The sequence below is a fragment of the Eriocheir sinensis genome, chromosome 49 (genome assembly GCF_024679095.1).
Source record: "Eriocheir sinensis breed Jianghai 21 chromosome 49, ASM2467909v1, whole genome shotgun sequence".
NCBI classification, from domain to species: domain Eukaryota; kingdom Metazoa; phylum Arthropoda; class Malacostraca; order Decapoda; family Varunidae; genus Eriocheir; species Eriocheir sinensis.
The window spans coordinates 9,419,208-9,438,196 of record NC_066557.1 but is presented as its reverse complement, the minus strand read 5'-3'; the positions used below and the strand labels follow the sequence as shown (position 1 = coordinate 9,438,196).

The window sequence follows — 18,989 nt, the reverse complement described above, 5'->3', positions numbered from 1 at the left end:
CTCCTCCTGTTCCTCTATCTCTTCCCTCTTCCTCTATCTCTTTCCTCTTTCTCCCCTTCCTCCTCCTTTTCCTCTTTTTCTTTCCTCTTCCTTCCTCTATCTCTTTCTTCTTTCTCCCCTTCCTCCTCCTTTTCCTCTATCTCTTCCCTCTTTCTCCCCTTCCTCCTCCTTTTCCTCTTTTTCTTTCCTCCTCCTCCTCTTCCTCTATTTCTTTCCTCTTTCTCCCCTTCCTCCTCCTCTTCCTCTTCCTCTCTTCCTCTTTCTCCTCGCCCATTTCCTCACCCCATACCGCACGCAACCATCATCATTTGCATGTTATTACCATCATCACCACCACCACCACCACCACCACTAACAATGATAGTGGTGATGGTGGTGATGATGGTGATTGCGGTGGTGGTGGTGAAGGCAGGCACACACACACACACACACACACACACACACACACACACACACACACACACACTCACACACAGATAGATACACAGATAGACAGAGAGAGAGAGAGAGAGAGAGAGAGAGAGAGAGAGAGAGAGAGAGAGAGAGAGAGAGAGAGAGAGTTCGGGCATGTTGAACGAAGGGTCCGGGGCAAGAGAATGCTATACCACAGGGCGCGTCGTTAAGGGCGAGAATCTCAGTCCTGGCCAGGGTTAAGGGAGCCTCGCGGGTCACCCTGGGAAGTATGTGAACGAGGGTGAGGAAAAGGGTGAAGCATAGGTATGGGTGATAATGCAAGGGTGTACCTCTCTCTCTCTCTCTCTCTCTCTCTCTCGCTCTCGCTGTATCTCTTTCTCTCTCTTTTTGATTTTCTTTATTTTTTTGTTTTGTTTTAAATTGATTGTCTTGATTTCATTTTATTATTTCTCTTGTTTTCCTTTTCTTACTTCTTTTCGAACTCCTTTTTTTCCTTTTTTTAATTTTCTTGTCCTCTTCCTTTCTCCTCTCTCTTTTCTCTACTCTCTTCCGAACTCCTTTTTTGTTTTCTTTTCTGTTTTCCTTATCTTCCTCCTTCCTCGTCTTTTTCTCTCATTTTTCTGTTATTGATACGAGTTTTTTCTTCCTTTTTCCTATTTTTTCCTTTTCCTCTTTCTTCATTTTCCTCCTCTTCATCTTCCTCCTCCTTCTCCAAATAATCACAGCACAATACGAATATCAGTGTTGTCAGTGTTTTGTATTTGTCTTTGCTCCACACCACCACCATCACCACCATCATCACCACCATCATTACCACCACCACCACCGCCTGTCGCCACCACATCCGCCGCCGTCAAGTTTAACTGAGGTTCTTGGGCTGGGTTTCGGCGGCCATTGTTCTGGGGGCATATGGTCCATGTGTGTGTGTGTGTGTGTCGCCGCCGCCGCGGGGGTCGCAGCACCAGCGGGCGGCGTGTGGAGGCCACTGCAGTGTGTGTCTGGGTGTGTGGCGTGGGTGTTGGCGTGTTTGTGTTGGCGCGTGTTGGGCCGGGCGTCTGTTGTGGCGGCCGTGGGGCGTGGGCGTCACTCGCGGCGCGGTGACGGATGGGCGACGGCGGCTGCGGGTGTGTGGGCGCCGCGCGACAGGCGTGGGAGGCGAAAGTGACGGGCGGGCGTTGGGGCGTGTGGTGAGGGCGGGGCGGCGCGGGGCGGGGGCGTGGACCCTGGCGGCGGGGCGGTTGTCACGGGTGACGCAGGGGGCGGGGCGGGGCTGGCCTCAGGCGGCGGGGCGGCAAAGGGCCGCGGGGCGGAGGGACGCAGCGGACGTGAGGAGGGGGGGGGGGCGTGGGGGGCGGGACACAGGTGGGTGCTGCATAAAATGGCACCTCGTGCGTGGCGGCGGGAAGATGGCCACCAGCACGGCGCGGGGGGCGTCGCCCCGCCACGCCCGCCGCCGGGGCCACGCCCGGGGCGGAGCGGACTCACGCCCACGCGGGCGGGTGTGTACATATCACAGGGCGGGCGGCGCCTCGTTGCCGACGCCTCTTTTTGGTGTGGGGGGTTGGGGGGGGCACGGCCCCTCACGTGTTCATGTACATCTTCTCGCACTTGGCGATCTGCTTGTGCACGTTGATGAGCCGCTCGTTGAGGATCTTGACGGACTTGTCGGGGATGGGCGGCAGGAAGTCCTGCAGCTCGGGTTCGTGCCGCCGGTACATCTTGCGCAGCCGCTCGCCCACGTCGCGGTGCGCCACCAACTGCCGCACGCGGTCAGCGGTGGAGCGGCGGAAGACGCAGAGCGCCTGCAGCATGGAGGCGTGGAAGGCCTCGTACTTGTCGAGGAGGCGGTAGCCGTGCAGCAGCCCCGACTCGTTGTCCAGGAAGACCAGCAGGCCGGAGGGCGCGTGGCGGGCCAGGTTGTGCGCGGGCGCCTCCATCATGCTGGGGTTCCACTGCATGTTGTAGAGGTTGTTGACCACGCGGTCCAGGTTGGCGGTGAGGTAGTCGAAGATGATGAGGTCAGACCACTGCGCCAGCTCCGCCAGCGCCGCCACGTCCCGCGGGTCGCGCTCCTCCACCGTCAGCGGGTGCAGGCGGCGGCGGGTGGGCCGCAGCGAGGCGGGTATGAAGGCCGGCGCCAGGCCCTCCACAAAGCGCGTCAGCACCACGGGCCGCTCCTCCGCCCACTGCGCCAGGGCCAGCTGGCTGCCTACGCCCGACCATTGCCACGCCCCCGCGCGCACCACGCCCAGCGCGGAGGGCGGCACGTTGGTCAGGCCGAGCAGGCGGCTCAGGTAGAAGCTGAAGATCTCTCCCTGGATCTGGTCGTGGTTCTGGCGGTAGCGGCAGCAGGACCGCGTGCCGTTCTCGAAGGTCACCAGCCTGTTCTGCATGCGGCCGCAGCCCTCCTCCAGGCGCACCACGGCCTGCCGCCGCGTGAACTTGCGCCACTCCGTCACCTCGTGGTCCGGGAAGCCCCGCGGCAGCGCGGCCTCCACGGCGGCGCCCCAGTACACCTCGTCCACCAGCAGCGCCGCCGCCGCCTCCACGTCCGGGGCGTCGCGCTCCGACCCCGCCCACTCCGTGGTGGTGGCGGCGGCGGCGGGAGTGGCGGCAGTGGTGTTGGCCGCGTCGTCCTGCACGAAGCTGCCGCTGCTGTTGGTGTTGACGCTGCTGGCCGCCGCGGAGGCCGCCCACGAGTGTAGCGGCGCCTCCATGCCGCGCCCACCCTCGCCCACGATGGTGGCGCCCTCCATCACGCCCTCAAAAGGGTGCTCCACCTGCTGCTGCTGCTTCTGCTGCTGCTGCTGGAACTGCTGGGGCAGGGGCAGGGACTGGAGGTGCTGCAGGGAGGCGGGCAGAGCCAGGGGCGGCGTGGACAGCACCAGCGGGAGGGTGACGCCGACGGCCACGCCGAGGAGGAAGGCGACGGCGGCGGCGACGAGGCACACGAGGCGGGAGGCGCGCGGGGGGAGGGGCGGGGAGGGCAGGGGGAGGGTGAGGGCGCCGGCCTCCACCCTCATGTTGTCAGCCCGGCCGCGGAACACCAGCCCCTGCACCACCATCACCTCCACTACAGCCTCCACACCATCACTCCACCTGGGGGAGGGGGAGAGGGTTAGGCAGGGACACACACACACACACACACACACACACACACACAGAGTTACACCCACATATCTCAGCGGCCCCAGACACCCCCGCGGTTCTGGTGCCGGCCGGTCCGCCCCGCCCCAATACCCCGCCCCGCCCCGCCCCCAACACACACACACACACACACACACACACTAATAGATATTCCTTAATAGATATTACTTTGGCCTTAGAAATACCGTGAACCCCTTAACTTCCCATCCACCACCACCACCACCACAACCTAACCACAACATAACCAACAGACTGCAATATAAACCCAGAAGTAAGAGGAGGAGGAGGAGGAGGAGGAAGAGGAAGAAAAGGAGGGAAAAAAAGAAGACACACACCAAAGCAGGGGAACAGATCAAACACAGTAAGGAGTTGGGGAAGAGGTGGGGAAGGGAGTTGGGGAAGGGAGTTGGGGAAGAGATGGGGAGGAAAAAAACTAAACCCACATCATAAGGGGAATAGGAGAGAGGAAAGGACACCACACACCACATCATTGGGGAGGTGAGGGGAGGGAGGGGAGGGGAAGAGGAAGGGATTGTGGGGAAGGGTTAGATACGGGAAAGGAGGGGAACGTTGGGGAAGGAGAGAAAGTAGGAGGCTGGGGAAGAGTAAGGCATTAGGGGGAGGTTAGGTACGACAAAGGGGAGGAGGAGGGATGAGTGGGGAATGCTGGGGAAGGTTGGGGAAGAGACAAGCAGCTGTATCAAATGGGGAGAGGAGGAAAGCGGAAGTCGAGGGAAGGGGAAGAGCTTTAGAGAGGTTAGGTACGGCGAAGGAGGGGAGGAAGGGAGAGGAGGGGGTGGGTGGGGAAGAGGTGGGGAATGGAGAAGGAGGAAAAAGAGGGGTAGGAGAGAGGACAACAAATACCACATCGTTGGAGAGAGAGAGAGAGAGAGAGAGAGAGAGAGAGAGAGAGAGAGAGAGAGAGAGAGAGAGAGAGAGAGAGAGAGAGAGAGAGAGAGAGAGAGAGACGAAGGGTAGGGGAAGGCACTGGGTGGGGAAGTTGGACACGGCAAAGGAGGGGAAGGGGTGGGGAAGAGTGGGGAAGGTTGGGGAAGGGGAGAAAGGAAGCAGGAGACGGGGGAAGAGTAAGGCATTAGGGTGGGGAGTTTAGGTACGGCGAAGAAGGGGAGGAGGGGAGGAGGGGAAGGGGTGGGGAAGAGTGGGGAAGAAGGGACAAACAGGATTGGCCGAGAAGAGAGACGAAGGGAAGGGGTATCTCTTAGTAAGGTTAGGTACGGCAAAGGAGGGGAGGAAGGGAGGGGTGGGGAAGAGTGGGGAAGGTTGGGGAAGAAGGGGGAAGCAGGATTTGTCGAGAAGAGAGACGAAGGGAAATGGTATATCTCAGTAAGGCTAGGTACGGCAAAGGAGGGGAGGAGGGGAAGGGGGTGGGGAAGGTTGGGGAAGAAGGGGGAAGCAGGATTTGTCGAGAAGAGAGACGAAAGGAAGGTGAATCTCTTAGTAAGGTTAGGTACGGCAAAGGAGCAAAGGAGGGGAGGAGGGGAAGGGGGAGGGGATGGGTGGGGAAGGTTGGGGAAGAGGCAAGCAGCAGTATTAATTGGTGGGGAAGCGAGGCAATCCCAACATGTGCCGCGGCCTCTCACTAAGTGGATGACAGTCATAATTTGGCGGGAAGGTGGGCAGGTAAGGGTGGGGAGGGGGGAGGGATGGGGAGGAGGGTAGGGGAGTGATGGGGCGCCGTGGGAGGTTAAGGTAGTAGAGAAGGGTTAAGGAGATAGAATAGAGAGAGGGAGAGAGAGAGGGGGAGAAAAGGTGAAGGCTTGGTAGTGGGTGGGGAGGAAGATGGGGAATAGGATGGGGAGAGGAGGAAAAGAGGTAGGAGATAGGGTAGAGAAACTTTAAAGAGAGAGAGAGAGAGAGAGAGAGAGAGAGAGAGAGAGAGAGAGAGAGAGAGAGAGAGAGAGAGAGAGAGAGAGAGAGAGAGAAGATGGAGGTATTTGGGTGAGGAAGAGAATGGGGAAGAGGATGGGGAGGAAGAGGAGGAGAGAAGAGATTAAAGAGGAGGAATAGAAGGGAAGAAAATATGTGTTTGGAGGAGAGGAAGAGAATGGGAAAGTAATGGGGAATAAAATAGGGAGGAGGAGGAGGAGGAGGAGGAGGAGGAGGAGGAGGAGGAGGAGAGGTAGAGAAGAAGGTATAGTTAAACGGATAGAAGAAAGGTAGAAGATGAGAGTTTATGGGTGAGGAAACGAATAGGGAAGAAGATAGAGAGGAGGAGGAGGAGAAGAGAAGAGGTAGAAGAGAAGGTAGATAATGTTTAAAGGAATAGAAGAAGGGAAGATGAAGGTTTATCGGTGAGTAAGAGAATGGGGAGATGAGGAAGAAGATGGGAAGGAAGTGAAGGAGTAGATGATAGAAGAGAGGATATAGAAGGAATAAAATAATGAAGTCATGAGGAAGAGGATGGGGAAGTGATGGGGAAGAAGATAGAAGAGAAGTTAAGAATTAGAAAAGGGAGAATTGGGAGAGGGAGAAGAGAGTAAAGATTTATAGATAGGGAAGAAAGTTGGGGAAGAAGATAGGGAGGAAGGGGAGGCTGTGAGAAGGAATTGGGGAGGTTGAGGAGTGGAGGAGGAGGATGTAGAGAAAGGGGAGGAAAGGGAAGGGGAATGATGGGGAAGGGTGTAAGGGAGAAGAGGATTGGAGGGAGGCTGGGGGAGCAAGATTAGTGGGGAGAGAATGAGGGAGAAAGAAAAGGGAGAATAAGAGAGAGGAAATAGACAATGAAAGAAGGAAGATTATTATTATTATTATTATTATTATTATTATTATTATTATTATTATTATTATTATTTTTGAGTATTTGTGGTGGAGAGATTAAAAAAAAGAAGAGGAGGAGGAGGAGGCGGAGGAGGAAGAGAGGAGGGGAAAGGAGAGGGATGAAGAAGAGAGGAAGAGAGGAAGGTAAGGATGAGGAAAAGAGGAAGAGAAAGAGGGGTAGAGGAGAGAGAGGGAGGAAAATAGGAAAATGAGTAAGGAAATTTGAAAGGAAGAAAAAAAAGAAAGAAAAAAAGAATGTAAATTTAAACTCGAACAAAATGATGATGATGATGATGGTGATGATGATGGGTTAATAGTCTCGCCTTTCACCTTCATTCCTGAGGTAATTAATTAAGAGAGAATCGAAGAGTTCACTAATTAACAAGATGACCAACCAATTAACCTCATTAGCATATGCATTTACCTGTCGAAACTATGCAGCTGTTTGTTTACGCATCATCATCACCATCATCATCACCATCATCATCATCAACTATCATCTTTCTTCTTAATCACCATCATCGTCATCACCATTACTGCCATTGTCACCATCCCTATCATTAGTACCATCATCACTACCATTATCATCACCACCACTGTCACCATCATCATCTTTCTCTTATATTTGTCTCTTTTTTTCCTTTTTTTTCTTTCTTTTATCTTATCTTCCTTCCTTATTTTTTCTTTCTTTCTATCCTTTCTTCCTTCCTCTTCCGATTTATTCTCTCTCTCTCTCTCTCTCTCTCTCTCTCTCTCTCTCTCTCATTAACAGAACACTTCCCTCTTATCCTCCTCCTCCTCCCCCTCCCTCCCCCTCCCAAACAGAACATCCTCCTCCTCCTCCTCCTCCTCCTCCTCCTCCTCCTCCTCTTCCTCCTCCTTCTAAGGGCAATAACCTCCCCATGTACATATTCGAATCAACAGCTAAATATTAGTTCTCTGGCGGCCATTTTGAACTACAGAAGGAGGAGGAGGAGGAGAAGGAGGAGGAGGAGGAGGGCTGGGACGGAAGATGACAAGGGGTAGAAGTTAGGAAGGAAGAAAGAGGTAGCTAAGCAGGAGGAGGAGGAGGAGGAGGAGGAAGTGGTAGAGAGGAAGAAGGAAAGAAGGAAGATAAGGAAGAGGAGAGAAAGAAGGAGATAAGAAAGAAGAGGGAAAGTAGATGAAGATGGATAACGGAGCAGAGAAAAGAGAGAAGGAATGAGAGAAAGAGAGAAAGAAAAAAAGGAAGAGACGGAAAAAAGAAAGGATGAAAGGAAACAAGAAAAGGATAATACTGAAGAAAAAGGGGATGAAGAAGGAGTAGAAGGAAGGACAAAACGATGGAAGAAAACGAAGAAAGGAAGGAAGGAAGGAAGGAAGGAAGGAAGGAAGGAAGAAATTAAAGAAAGAATAAACAAAGAAAAATTGAAAAGGAGGAAGCATGGATGATAAGACAAGGAAGGAAGGAAGGAAGGAAGGAAGGAAGAAAGGAAGGAAGAAGGAAAGAAAAGGAAGAGAGATAACGAAAGCAGATGATCAGAGAGAGAGAGAGAGAGAGAGAGAGAGAGAGAGAGAGAGAGAGAGAGAGAGAGAGAGAGAGAGAGAGAGAGAGAGAGAGAGAGAGAGAGAGATAAAGAGGGAGATAGAGAAGGCAAAAACTGGTTAATCAAGAGCTGAAAAAAAGAGAGGAAAGATAGACGGTACAAAAAAGAGGAAGGGGAAGAAGAGGGGGAGGAAGAGGAAAAATGAGTGGAGGAGGAGGAAGGGAAGGAGGAGGGGGAAAAAATGAGTGGAGGAGGAGGAGAAGAAGGAAGGGAAGGAGGAGGAGGAAAAAAGTGGAGGAGGAAGAAGAGGTGAAGAAGGAGGAGGAAAAAGAAGTGGAGGAGGAAGAAGAAAAAGAGGAGAAGAAGGAGAAAGAGGAAATAAAAGAGGAATAAGAAGAGGTGGAGATGAAGAAGTAGAATAAACGAGAGAAAAGGAAACGAAAGAGGAATAAGACAAAGAGGAGAAAGAGGAGGAGGAAGATAAAGATGACAATGAAAGAAAAGGAAATGAAAGAGGAAAAAGAAGAGGAAGAGGAGGAATAGTAAGAAGACAATGAGAAAAAAGGAAATGGAAGAAGAATATGAAGAAAAGGAGGAAGAGGAGGAGGAGAAAGAAGACAAGGAGAAGAAAAACGTTAAAAATCACGATAAAAAAGATAATAATAATAATAATAATAATAATAATAATAATAATAATAATAATGAAGACAATAATTAGCAAAGAAAATAGAAACAAAAAATATGACCAAGAAAATCACGCTAATAATAATAATAATAATAATAATAATAATAATAATAATAATAATAATAATAATCACCACCACCATTACCTCCACCACCACCACTACCACAATCACCACCACTCTCTCCACCTCCACCACCACACTCTTCCACCACTTGGCATCACCACCACCATCACCACCACCACCACGCTCACCACTAACACATTCCTCTTTACCACCGCCACCACCATCACCACCACCACCACCACCACCTCCACCACCACCACCACCACCACCACTGATGACAAACACACACGCGGCCAAATGACAACCCAATATTTTTCAATCAGAAGAACATGAACCTTCCTTGTGGGCTGGGCACCGCGGGGGGGGGGACGGGGGGGAGGGTCGGACCAGGCCCCCCGCTGAGAGAGAGAGAGAGAGAGAGAGAGAGAGAGAGAGAGAGAGAGAGAGAGAGAGAGAGAGAGAGAGAGAGAGAGAGAGAGAGAGAGAGAGAGAAGAGTGATTTTGGAACGGTGAAACAGACAGACGCGGACAGGTTTATAGACAGACAGACAAACAGTTAGACAGACAGACTGACAGACAGACAGATTGAAAGATAAAGAAGTGAACAGACAGATAGAAAAATAGATAGTTAGACAGATAGACAGACAGACAGAAAGACAGACAAAAAGAAAGACAAACAAAAACTTAAACGTGTGTGTGTGTGTGTGTGTGTGTGTGTGTGTGTGTGTGTGTGTGTGTGTGTGTGTGTGTGTGTGTGTGTGTGTGTGAGAGAGAGAGAGAGAGAGAGAGAGAGAGAGAGAGAGAGAGAGAGAGAGAGAGAGAGAGAGAGAGAGAGAGAGAGAGAGAGAGAGTTAGCTAGTTACATAGATGAACTGATAAATATTTAACTAACGGTTGTAATAAAAACGCAAGATTTATAGAAAAGGAGAGGCCTAGACAGACAGACAGACAGACAGACAGACAGACAGACAGACAGGGATAAACAAGTAAACGGTAAACAGACAAACAGATAGACTAATAACAGACAAGTAACGAAAAATCAAAGTTAAAGAAAAATATCAATAACAACAGTTTCCTTTTAGAATATATGAAGCTTTTAAAGACTTAACAAAAATAAATAAATACAGACGAAGAGGCTGATAATTAGAGAGACTGGCAGAGAGAGAGAGAGAGAGAGAGAGAGAGAGAGAGAGAGAGAGAGAGAGAGAGAGAGAGAGAGAGAGAGAGACGGACAAATCAAACGAAGAAAACGAAAAAAAAAATAATTTGACCTCAACCAAAATCATTTAAATATTCTAGTTTGATTTTTTTTTTGTTCATTTATTGTCGTGTTTTTAATATATTTTTTCGTGTTTTATATTTGCTCTATTTTCTCATTTATTTTCACTTTTTAATTTGATTTCTATTTTTTTATTAATTATTTTCTGATTTTTTCGTCTATTTTCGCTTATTCATGTTCGTTATATATATGATTCTTTAACTTTTTTTCTTCTTATTATTTGCTATTTATATATTTTACCGTTTATTTTTGTTTTCATTTTTTTGTCATTTTCTTCACAACTGCTTCCTTCTTCTCCTCCTCCTCTTCCTTCTCCTCCTCCTCTTCCTTCTCCTCCTCCTCGTCATCATCATTATCATTATTATCATTTTCCTCTCTCCCCTTCGTCCTCTTTTACTTTTTATTCATTATTTTTTTTTATAATTTTCCGGTCCTAGTTTCTCTTTTTTTTGTTATTGTTCTTCGTTATGCATATTTTTCCTACATTTATTTCTTTTTCATTCGTTTTCTGTTTTCATTCAATAAGTTTTTTTTTATCGAGATTTGTTTTCATTTATTTTTGCGTTCGTATTTTTTTTATTTTTTTGTTGTTCTTCGTTATGCATATTTTTCTGTTACATTTATTTAGTTTTCATTCGTTCTGCGTTTTCATTTAATTAATTTTCGCTTTTTTCTTTGATCTCGGGATTGTTTGTTTTTTTGTTGTTGTTTTTTTGCGTTCATATTCGTTCTCTTTTTTTTCATTCATTCATCTCTGTTCTTCGTTCTTTACACATTTATCATTTATTTTCGTCTTTTTTCTCCGTTCTCAAAATCTATATCTTTAATTTCCGTGTTCTCTTTTTTTCCCGTCATCAAATCTACTTTTTATTTTTATTTTAACGTGTTTTTTTTTTTGTTCTTTTTTTTTTACTTATTTTCTCGTTATTCGTTCATTATATTTACCATTTATTTTTTTTATTCTTCTGCGTTATGTATTTTTTTTCCATTTATGTTCTTCCTCTTTTCATTCGTTCAGTATTTTTCATTTCATTAATTTTCGTTTTCTTCATCATTCTTTTTTTTTTTTTTTTCGTGTTAATATTCGTTCATTTTTCTCTCATTTATTTTCTTGTTCTTCTTCCTCTTTATTCATCATTTACTCTATTGTTCTCTGTTCTTCTTTATCATTTATTTCCATGTTATCTTTTTTTCGGTGTCAAATTTGCTTTCATATATTTTTTCTGTTTTCTTTCGTTCTCTAGTTTTATTTCACCTATTTTATTATTCTTTGTTTTACTCTCTCTCTCTCTCTCTTCTTCTTCTTCTTCTTCTTCTTTTTTATCTATCATTTATTTTCGCTTTCTTATTCATTATCTACTTCCTTTCACTTCTTTTCCTGTCCTCATTAGTTCTCCTTTTCTCCCTAATTTATTCTCCTTTTTTATTTCCTTCTGTAATTTAACTTATTCTCCCTTTTTTACTTCGTTCTCTAATCTTCCATTTAGCGTCCGACTGGAGAACATCAGCCAGGTGTTCACGGGCCAATCACCTGCGCCCTTAAACACCTGTCCCTCTGTGATTGGCTGATTGGAAAGGCATGTAAGCGATAGGTCTGTGTGTGTGTGTGTGTGTGTGTGTGTGTGTGTGTGTGTGTGTGTGTGTGTGTTTGGACTAAATTTACATGTTAACCGCATCTCTCTTGGTCCTTATATCGTATTGCCTCCTCCTCCTCCTCCTCCTCCTCTTCCTCCTCTTCCTCCTCCTCCTATTCTTCCAGTCATCTCCGCGGGTCAGCCCTCCACCTCCATTTTTTTTTGTCCTCCTCTTCACAACTACTTCCTTCTTCTCTTCCTCCTCCTCCTCCTCCTCCTCCTCCTCGTCATCATCATTATCATCATCATTATCATTTTCCTCCTCCTCCTCCTCCTCCTCTTCGTCCTTCTCAACACCACCAATAAAAACAACAACAACAACAACAACAACAACAGACATTATATCATCACCTTTATCTCCTCCGGTTTGATTTACTCTCTCTCTCTCTCTCATACTGTTTATTTTTTTTCGATTGCACTTCATCATCATCATCATCATCATCATCATCATTAAATAAAATAAAAATAATAATAAATGAACAATAGAAAAAGTAAAATAAAAATAATAAAAACGAATAACTACTCTTTTTCTGTCGCAGCAAAAAAACAAAGATAACTTAATAAAACACACACACACACACACACACACACACACACACACACACATGAACAGTATAACCACGTCGCATTTACACTTTGGCATTACTAATAAAAAGGAGGAGGAGGAGGAGGAGGAGGAGGAGGAGGAGGAGTGATAATGAAGAGCCGGAGAAATGGAGATAAGCGGGAGGCAAGTGGAGGTAACGGAAGGGAGGTAAGGGAGGGAAGGAGAGGAAGGGAGAAGGGAAGGAGAGGGGAGGGAAGGAGGAAGGGAGGAAAGGGGACGAGACAGGTAAGGGAGGAAGGGTTAAGGGAAGGAGGTAAGGAAGGGGAGGAGGAGGAATGGAGGGAGGGGAAGGAAGGAAGGGAAAAGAAGGAGGAAAAGGAAGGAAAGGGAAGGGAGAGGAGGAAGAACTGAGGTAGGAAAGTGGGAAGAAAGTAAAGAAGGGAAAGGAAGAAAAAATAGAAGGAAGGGAGATAAGGAACGAGATAGGGAGGAAAAGAGGAAGGTATAAGGGAGATAGGGAAGGAGGAAAGAAAGGAAGGAGAAGAAAAAAATAGAAAGGGAGGTAAAAGAAGGAAAAGGGAGGGAAGAAGGGAACGCTTTGAGGTAGGGAAGAGGAGGAGGAGGAGGAGGAATGAAGTTGTGAAGAGGAAGGGAGGTAAGAAAGAGGGGTGTGAGGGAGGAGCAGGGAGAGACAGGGAAGGATGGAGGGGATGTTGTAAGAGGTAAAGGGGGGATCGGCACAGCGCCCTCTAACCCCCCCCCAGCCCAGGTCCGCATAACAAGCAAGGAACACGTCAGCGGCGCGTCAGGTGTGTATTCGGTGACAACTTTGTCGCCTCGTCTGTTTGGGAGGCGCGTGCGTGTGCGTGTGTGTGTGTGCGGGGAATGGTGTGTGTGTGTGTGTGTGTGTGTGTGTGTGTGTTTTGTTTTCCTTTGTGTTTTATATTTTTTGTTTTACCTTTGTGTTTGTTATGTGCGTTTTCTTTGTTTTGTTGTGTATTTTCTTTACTTTGTTTGTTTATTGTTTTGTTTTTGTCTTTTTTATGTTTCGTCTTCGTTAATTATTATGAATTTCCTTTCTATTATCAAAATCATTTTCACTTTTTTTTCTTGATCTGTCAAAAGTCTTCCTATTAATTTGTTTGTGGAATAGAAGGAGGAAGGAAGGTAGGAAAACGAAAGGAAAGAAGGAAGGAAGGAAGGAAGGAAGGAAGGAAGGAAAGAAAGGTAGGAAGGAAGGAAAGAAGGGAAGACGGAAGGAAGGAAAGAAGAAAGGTGGGAAGAAAGGAGAGAAGGGAGGAAGGAAGGAAGACGAAGAGTGAAGGGAGAAGAGGGGAAAGGATTGAATAATGGATAAACAAAGAGAAATACAAAAACTACCCATGAAATAATCGTTTTTAAAAGAGAAAGGAAGGAAGGAAGGAATAAGAAGGAAGGAAAGAAGAGGAAGGGTAGGAGGAGGGGGAGGAGGAGGAAGAGAAAGAATGGAACAAAGGCTAAAGAAAGGGGAGAAAGAGAAGAGAGAGGGGAGGAAGGGGAAGAGAAAGATAGGAAGAAGAGTAAGGGGAAGAGGAGAAGGGGAAAGAGGAGAACAGAAAATAAAGAGAAAAACAAACACTACCTATGAAATATTAGCTTTTAAAAGGGAGAGAGAGAGAGAGAGAGAGAGAGAGAGAGAGAGAGAGAGAGAGAGAGAGAGAGAGAGAGAGAGAGAGAGAGAGAGAGAGAGAGAGAGAGAGAGAGAGAGAGAGAGAGAGAGGGGAGGAAGGGGAGGAAGGGGAAGAAGGAGTAGGAGAAAGGGTGAGGGAATAAGCAAGGGGATATAAATCAGAGGTGGGGAGGGGGGGAGGAGGGGAAGTGTATGATTAATTAGCCGCATTAATTAAAGGAGACACTAATTAAAATGAAAGATGAAATGGTTAATGAAGTTAATTTATTGGTGTTGATTCTTATAACGCAGGGACGAGGGCTACTGTGTGTGCGTGCGTGCGTGTGTGTGTGTGTGTGTGGGGGGGGGAGATGTTGTGTGTGGGGCCGGTTGTTTGTTTCTGTGTGTGTGTGTGTGTGTGTGTGTGGATAGGAAGGAGGGCTTAGGTGCGAGGGTAGAGGAAGAGGAAATGGAGGAGGAGGAGGAGGAGGAGGAGAAGGAGGAAGAGGAGGAGGAAGGAAAGCAGCAACAGGGAAAGAAGGAGGAGGAGGAGGAGGAAGAGAAAATAGGAATAGAAGGAGAGATGATAGAAAAAAGACAGGGAGAAAAAATGTAAGAGGAGGAGGAGGAGGAGAAGGATAAAGGGAAGAAAAATAGGGAAAGAAGGACGAGGAGGAGGAGGACGAGGAAGATAAAATAAGAACAGAAGAAGAGATAATAGAAAAGAAGATCGGGAGAAAAGAGGAAGAAAAGGAAGAGGAAGAACAGGATAAGAAGGAGGAGGAGAGAAGGAAAAGAAAACAGAAGGAAGAGAGAGAGAGAGAGAGAGAGAGAGAGAGAGAGAGAGAGAGAGAGAGAGAGAGAGAGAGAGAGAGAGAGAGAGAGAGAGAGAGCAACAGAAAAAAGAATAGAAGAGAGACAATAATAGAAAAAAATAAGAAAGGAGGAAAAGAAGGAAGGATAAGAAGCACAGAAGAAAAAAGAGGAAAAGAAAAAGAAATAGAAGGGAAAGGAGTAACAGAAAAAAAACTAGATAAACAACAACAACAACAAAAAGAAAGAATAGGGGAGAAGGAGCAGGAGGAGGAGGAGGAGGTGGAGGACAGGACAGGAGTTTCAGGTAAGGAGGTAGGAGGGAGGGGAGGGAGGGGAGGGGAGGGGGGGGCGTGTCACCCTACACCTGGGGACGCCCAATCAACAGGTGTATCGGCCACTTTTTTCACCTTTACGGAATTCTTCTTTTTTTTTTAAGCCGTATCGTATTTTTTTTTGTTGTTGTTTTTTTCAAGTCGTATCAGGTCGCGGAGGACCTGATTAATACTTGTTTTGTACCCTGACATGCCTCCCCTCCCCCCCTCCCTTCTGTCCCGTTTCTCTCTCTCTCTCTCTGTGGATTTTTTTTTTTACTGTTTTATGAATCATTTTAACTCTTTTAATAATGACTTAATTTTATTTTTGGGACGATTCTTTTTTTCTCGTTTTCTAAGTTTTTTTTTGATGAGTGAGAAATAAAATCTTTGGAATGAGTAAAAAAACTTTCCAACTATTAAAACAAAGAAATAAAACCTTTCCAATGAATAAGAAAATAAAACTTCGAAAATAAAGTTAAGATATGAAGTAAAATCAATAAATAAAGTAAACAAACCCTGTGAAACGAGTAAAAATAATAAACTCCGAATAATAAGGTTAAGAAATGACGTAAAATAAATATATGAAGTAAACAGATAAAGTAAATAAAGCCTTGGAAACGAGTAAAATAGTAAACTTCGAATAATAAGGTTAAGAAATGAAGTAAAATAAATATATGAAGTAAACAGATAAAGTAAACAAAGCCTTGGAAACGAGTAAAATAATAAACTTGGAATAATAAGATATATAAATAAGTAAAATAAAGTAGATAATACCCTTCCGACGAGTAAAGAAATAAAGATACAAAGGGTAACACTCCCTCACTCATTCCCTTCTATTTTGCAGCATGACAAATAAAAAAAGTAAAATATAAAGGATGAAATAAAATAGACTAAAGAAATAAGATACAATAAAGAAAAGGCTGATAATTGTTTTTTTTATTACTATAGCAAATAAAAGATATAATACAGCAAAATAAAAACAATAAAACAATACCCCACAGATTAACTTACACCTGCGTTTTCTTTTATTTTCAGTACCTGTGCGCCACCACCACCACAACCACAACAACAACAACCACAAACAACAACAACAACAACAACAACAACAACAACAACAACAACAACAACAACAACATCAATGACATCAACACCTGATTGCACCTGTGGACTCATAACTTCATTCCCTTCACACCTGGACAACGCGAGAGGTATCAGGTAAGTCAAGCAATTATTATCTCTCTTTACCTCTTTTTGTACTTGTACGTATGTGTTTCTTTTTCCTTTATTTGACGCTTTATTGTTTTTTTGTTATTTATTCATGTTCTTTCTTCTTATTTATTCTTTATCTTTACTCTTTGTCTGTGTCGTTTTTCCTTGATTTTCTTAGTTTCTGTGTTTGTCTTTTTTTTCTCTTTTTGACCTCTATTTATTTTTATCAAGACATTTAATTTAGGTTGTCTTTCTTTTTCATTAATAAATATCACCTTTATAATACATTCTACCTCTCTTTGCATTCTTTTCTCTCTTGCATATATATTTTTTTTCGTTTACATTTCCTTAATTCATCGACACCTGCAGCGGGGGCGACAGGTGAGCGATCTAATTACCCGGCTATTACCTTGTTATTGCCTGGCGCCTTATTCCCACGTTATCACCTGCATTAATCACGACAGGTGAGAAATGAGCCTACCCTTGCTATCGCGTGGTGCTTGGTGGGCCTTGCTATTGCTCATTATTATTATTATTATTATTATTATTATTATTATTATTATTATTATTATTATTATTATTATTATTATTATTATTATTATTATTATTGCTGTTATTTTATTGCCGTTGTTTATATTGTTTTATTTTCATACCTATTTTCTATTTTAGTTTCTCATGGAGTTAGAAAGTAGGAAAGAGAGAAAATGCGGAAAATAAAAAAGAAAACGGGATAAGAGGAGAAGAAAATATAGTTTAAAAGAAAAAGCTAAAAATTCAAAAGTAGTTACGATTATTATTATATATTCAGAACGCGTATTTTTCGTGTATTCACTGTGTCTCGTCTTTCCTTTATTTTCTTTTTTTTTGGCTTTGTTTTATTGGTTTTATTAACTATGCGTCGATTTTTATTTATTTATTTTTTGCATATTTCTAGTATTTTCCTTCTTTTTTTTCTCATGTTTTATTTATTATTATTCAAAACCTGCGTTGCTGTTTTTATGTCACAGATATTTTGGACATATTATAAACAAAGTCCTTCGCTTGCAAGAAAATAGCTCTCGTGTTATATATATTTTCTCCATTTCTCTCGCTATTTCTATTAACTCATAACTTTTTAATTTGTCTCATCCATTTTTCCTGTTTTCTCTGTATCGTGAGAAAGAAAGTAGAAGAGAAAATGCGGAAAATATAAAGAAAAACGGGATAAGGTGAGAAGGAAATACAGTAAAAAAGAAAATGCGGAAAAACAAAAAAGCAATTACGATCGTTAATATATATTCATAACTTTTTTTCTTTTCTTTTATTTCATTCATGCGGTTAACGGTTCACTCCTATTTTTTCCGGTTTTTTCCTCCGTGTTTGTGGCCACGAGGCGAGTATCACATTGTTCTGTTTTTAATCTTTATGTGTGAGGGTTTGTGTGTGTGTCCCAATTCTTCGTTTTATGTGTGTTTCTGGTCTGTTTTTTTTTAAATACGTACTACAGAAAATACCTTGAAACTAGTTAAAGAACCAGGTAGGACGCGTGGCAATGGTTTTAAGTTAGACAAATTCAGATTCAACAAAGACACAGGCAACATTTGGTTTACCAGTAGAGTGGTGGACGAATGGAACAGGCTTGGGGGGCATGTTGTGGGTGCCAATACCGTAGATACATTCAAGAAGAGGTTAGATAAAGCCATGGATGGTGAGGTAAGGTGGGGTTGAGTGCACAGGAGCTGCCTTGTATAGGTCAACCGGCCTCTCGCAGACTCCTTACGTTCTTATGTTCTTATTTTCTTTCCCGTCAGATCAGTTCCCTTTCCCGTCAGATCAGCTCCCTTTCCCGTCAGATCAGCTCCCTTTCCCGTCAAATCAGTTCCCTTTCCCGTCAGATCAGTTCCCTTTCCCGTCAAATCAGCTCCCTTTCCCGTCAAATCAGCTCCCTTTCCCGTCAAATCAGCTCCCCTTCCCGTCAAATCAGTTCCCTTTCCCGTCAAATCAGCTCCCTTTCCCGTCAAATCAGCTCCCTTTCCCGTCAAATCAGTTCCCTTTCCCGTCAGATCAGCTCCCTTTCCCGTCAAATCAGTTCCCTTTCCCGTCAGATCAGCTCCCTTTCCCGTCAAATCAGCTCCCTTCCCCTTCAGATCAGATCCAACACTGTCATTCAGCCTACGAGCTTTCTATAACCACTTTTACGGGTCGTTGGCTGCACAGGTTAGGTTATTTTTTCTGTCGGTAATTGTGTGACGCATCCAGGCCAGGGGAAGAGAAATTGAATGCTGACTGGCGGGAGTTAATGAAGGCAAAAAAATAGGAAAGTAATTGAAAGTAAAGCAGGTGGAATTTAAAGGGGCGAATGATTGTTTAGAAGAGTTATGGAAATTGGTGTGGATGTGGCGAAAAAATAGTTTGGAAGAGTTATTAAAAGTGAAGGACGTGGAACAAATAGGAACCTAATTGAAAGTATGAGTTTAATGGAGGTGAAAGAAATAAGAATGGAAAATAAAGTCTGGATAATTATGGGTCCGAAAAATAGTTTGGAATTGTTATTGAAAGTGAGGTATGTTAGATTTAATAGGGCGAATAACTGTTTGAAAGCTGCCGTTGGTTTGAGAGTTGGTAATAATTGAGGTTTTGTATTAATTGTGATGAGATATTTGAACGCTTACAGACGCACGCACGCACGAACGCACGGATACGAAAAAAGGGTAATAAAACACACAGAAAGAGAACCGAAATATTGAACAAAAAGAGAAAAAAAGTTAGACCATGAAAAAAAAAACTTATAATGGTAGATAAAAAAATAGAGAAAAGCTAAACTCTAGTAGAAAAAATATTCCCACTGATAAAACGCCAAAAAAAAAGGTTTAACCACAAAAAAAAACACTAAACACAAAAAAAGAGAAAAAGTTAAAACCGAAAAGAACAGAAAAAATATATTCGCAC

The 18,989-nt window shown here is 44.6% G+C and overlaps 1 protein-coding gene across 2 annotated transcripts in view; it reads right to left on the bottom strand.

Annotated features, from left to right (window-relative positions):
* Window positions 1-1,013: 1,013 nt before the first annotated feature.
* The window catches only part of LOC126981854 (extracellular serine/threonine protein kinase four-jointed-like), a 37,425-nt gene continuing 19,449 nt past the window's right edge, over window positions 1,014-18,989 (bottom strand). For both annotated transcript variants that reach the window (XM_050833448.1, XM_050833447.1), the window contains exon 3: window positions 1,014-3,513. In XM_050833448.1, coding sequence (XP_050689405.1) covers window positions 1,995-3,479 — 1,485 coding nt within the window. In that variant the 5' untranslated portion in view covers window positions 3,480-3,513 and the 3' untranslated portion in view covers window positions 1,014-1,994. The remainder of the gene's footprint in view (window positions 3,514-18,989) is intronic.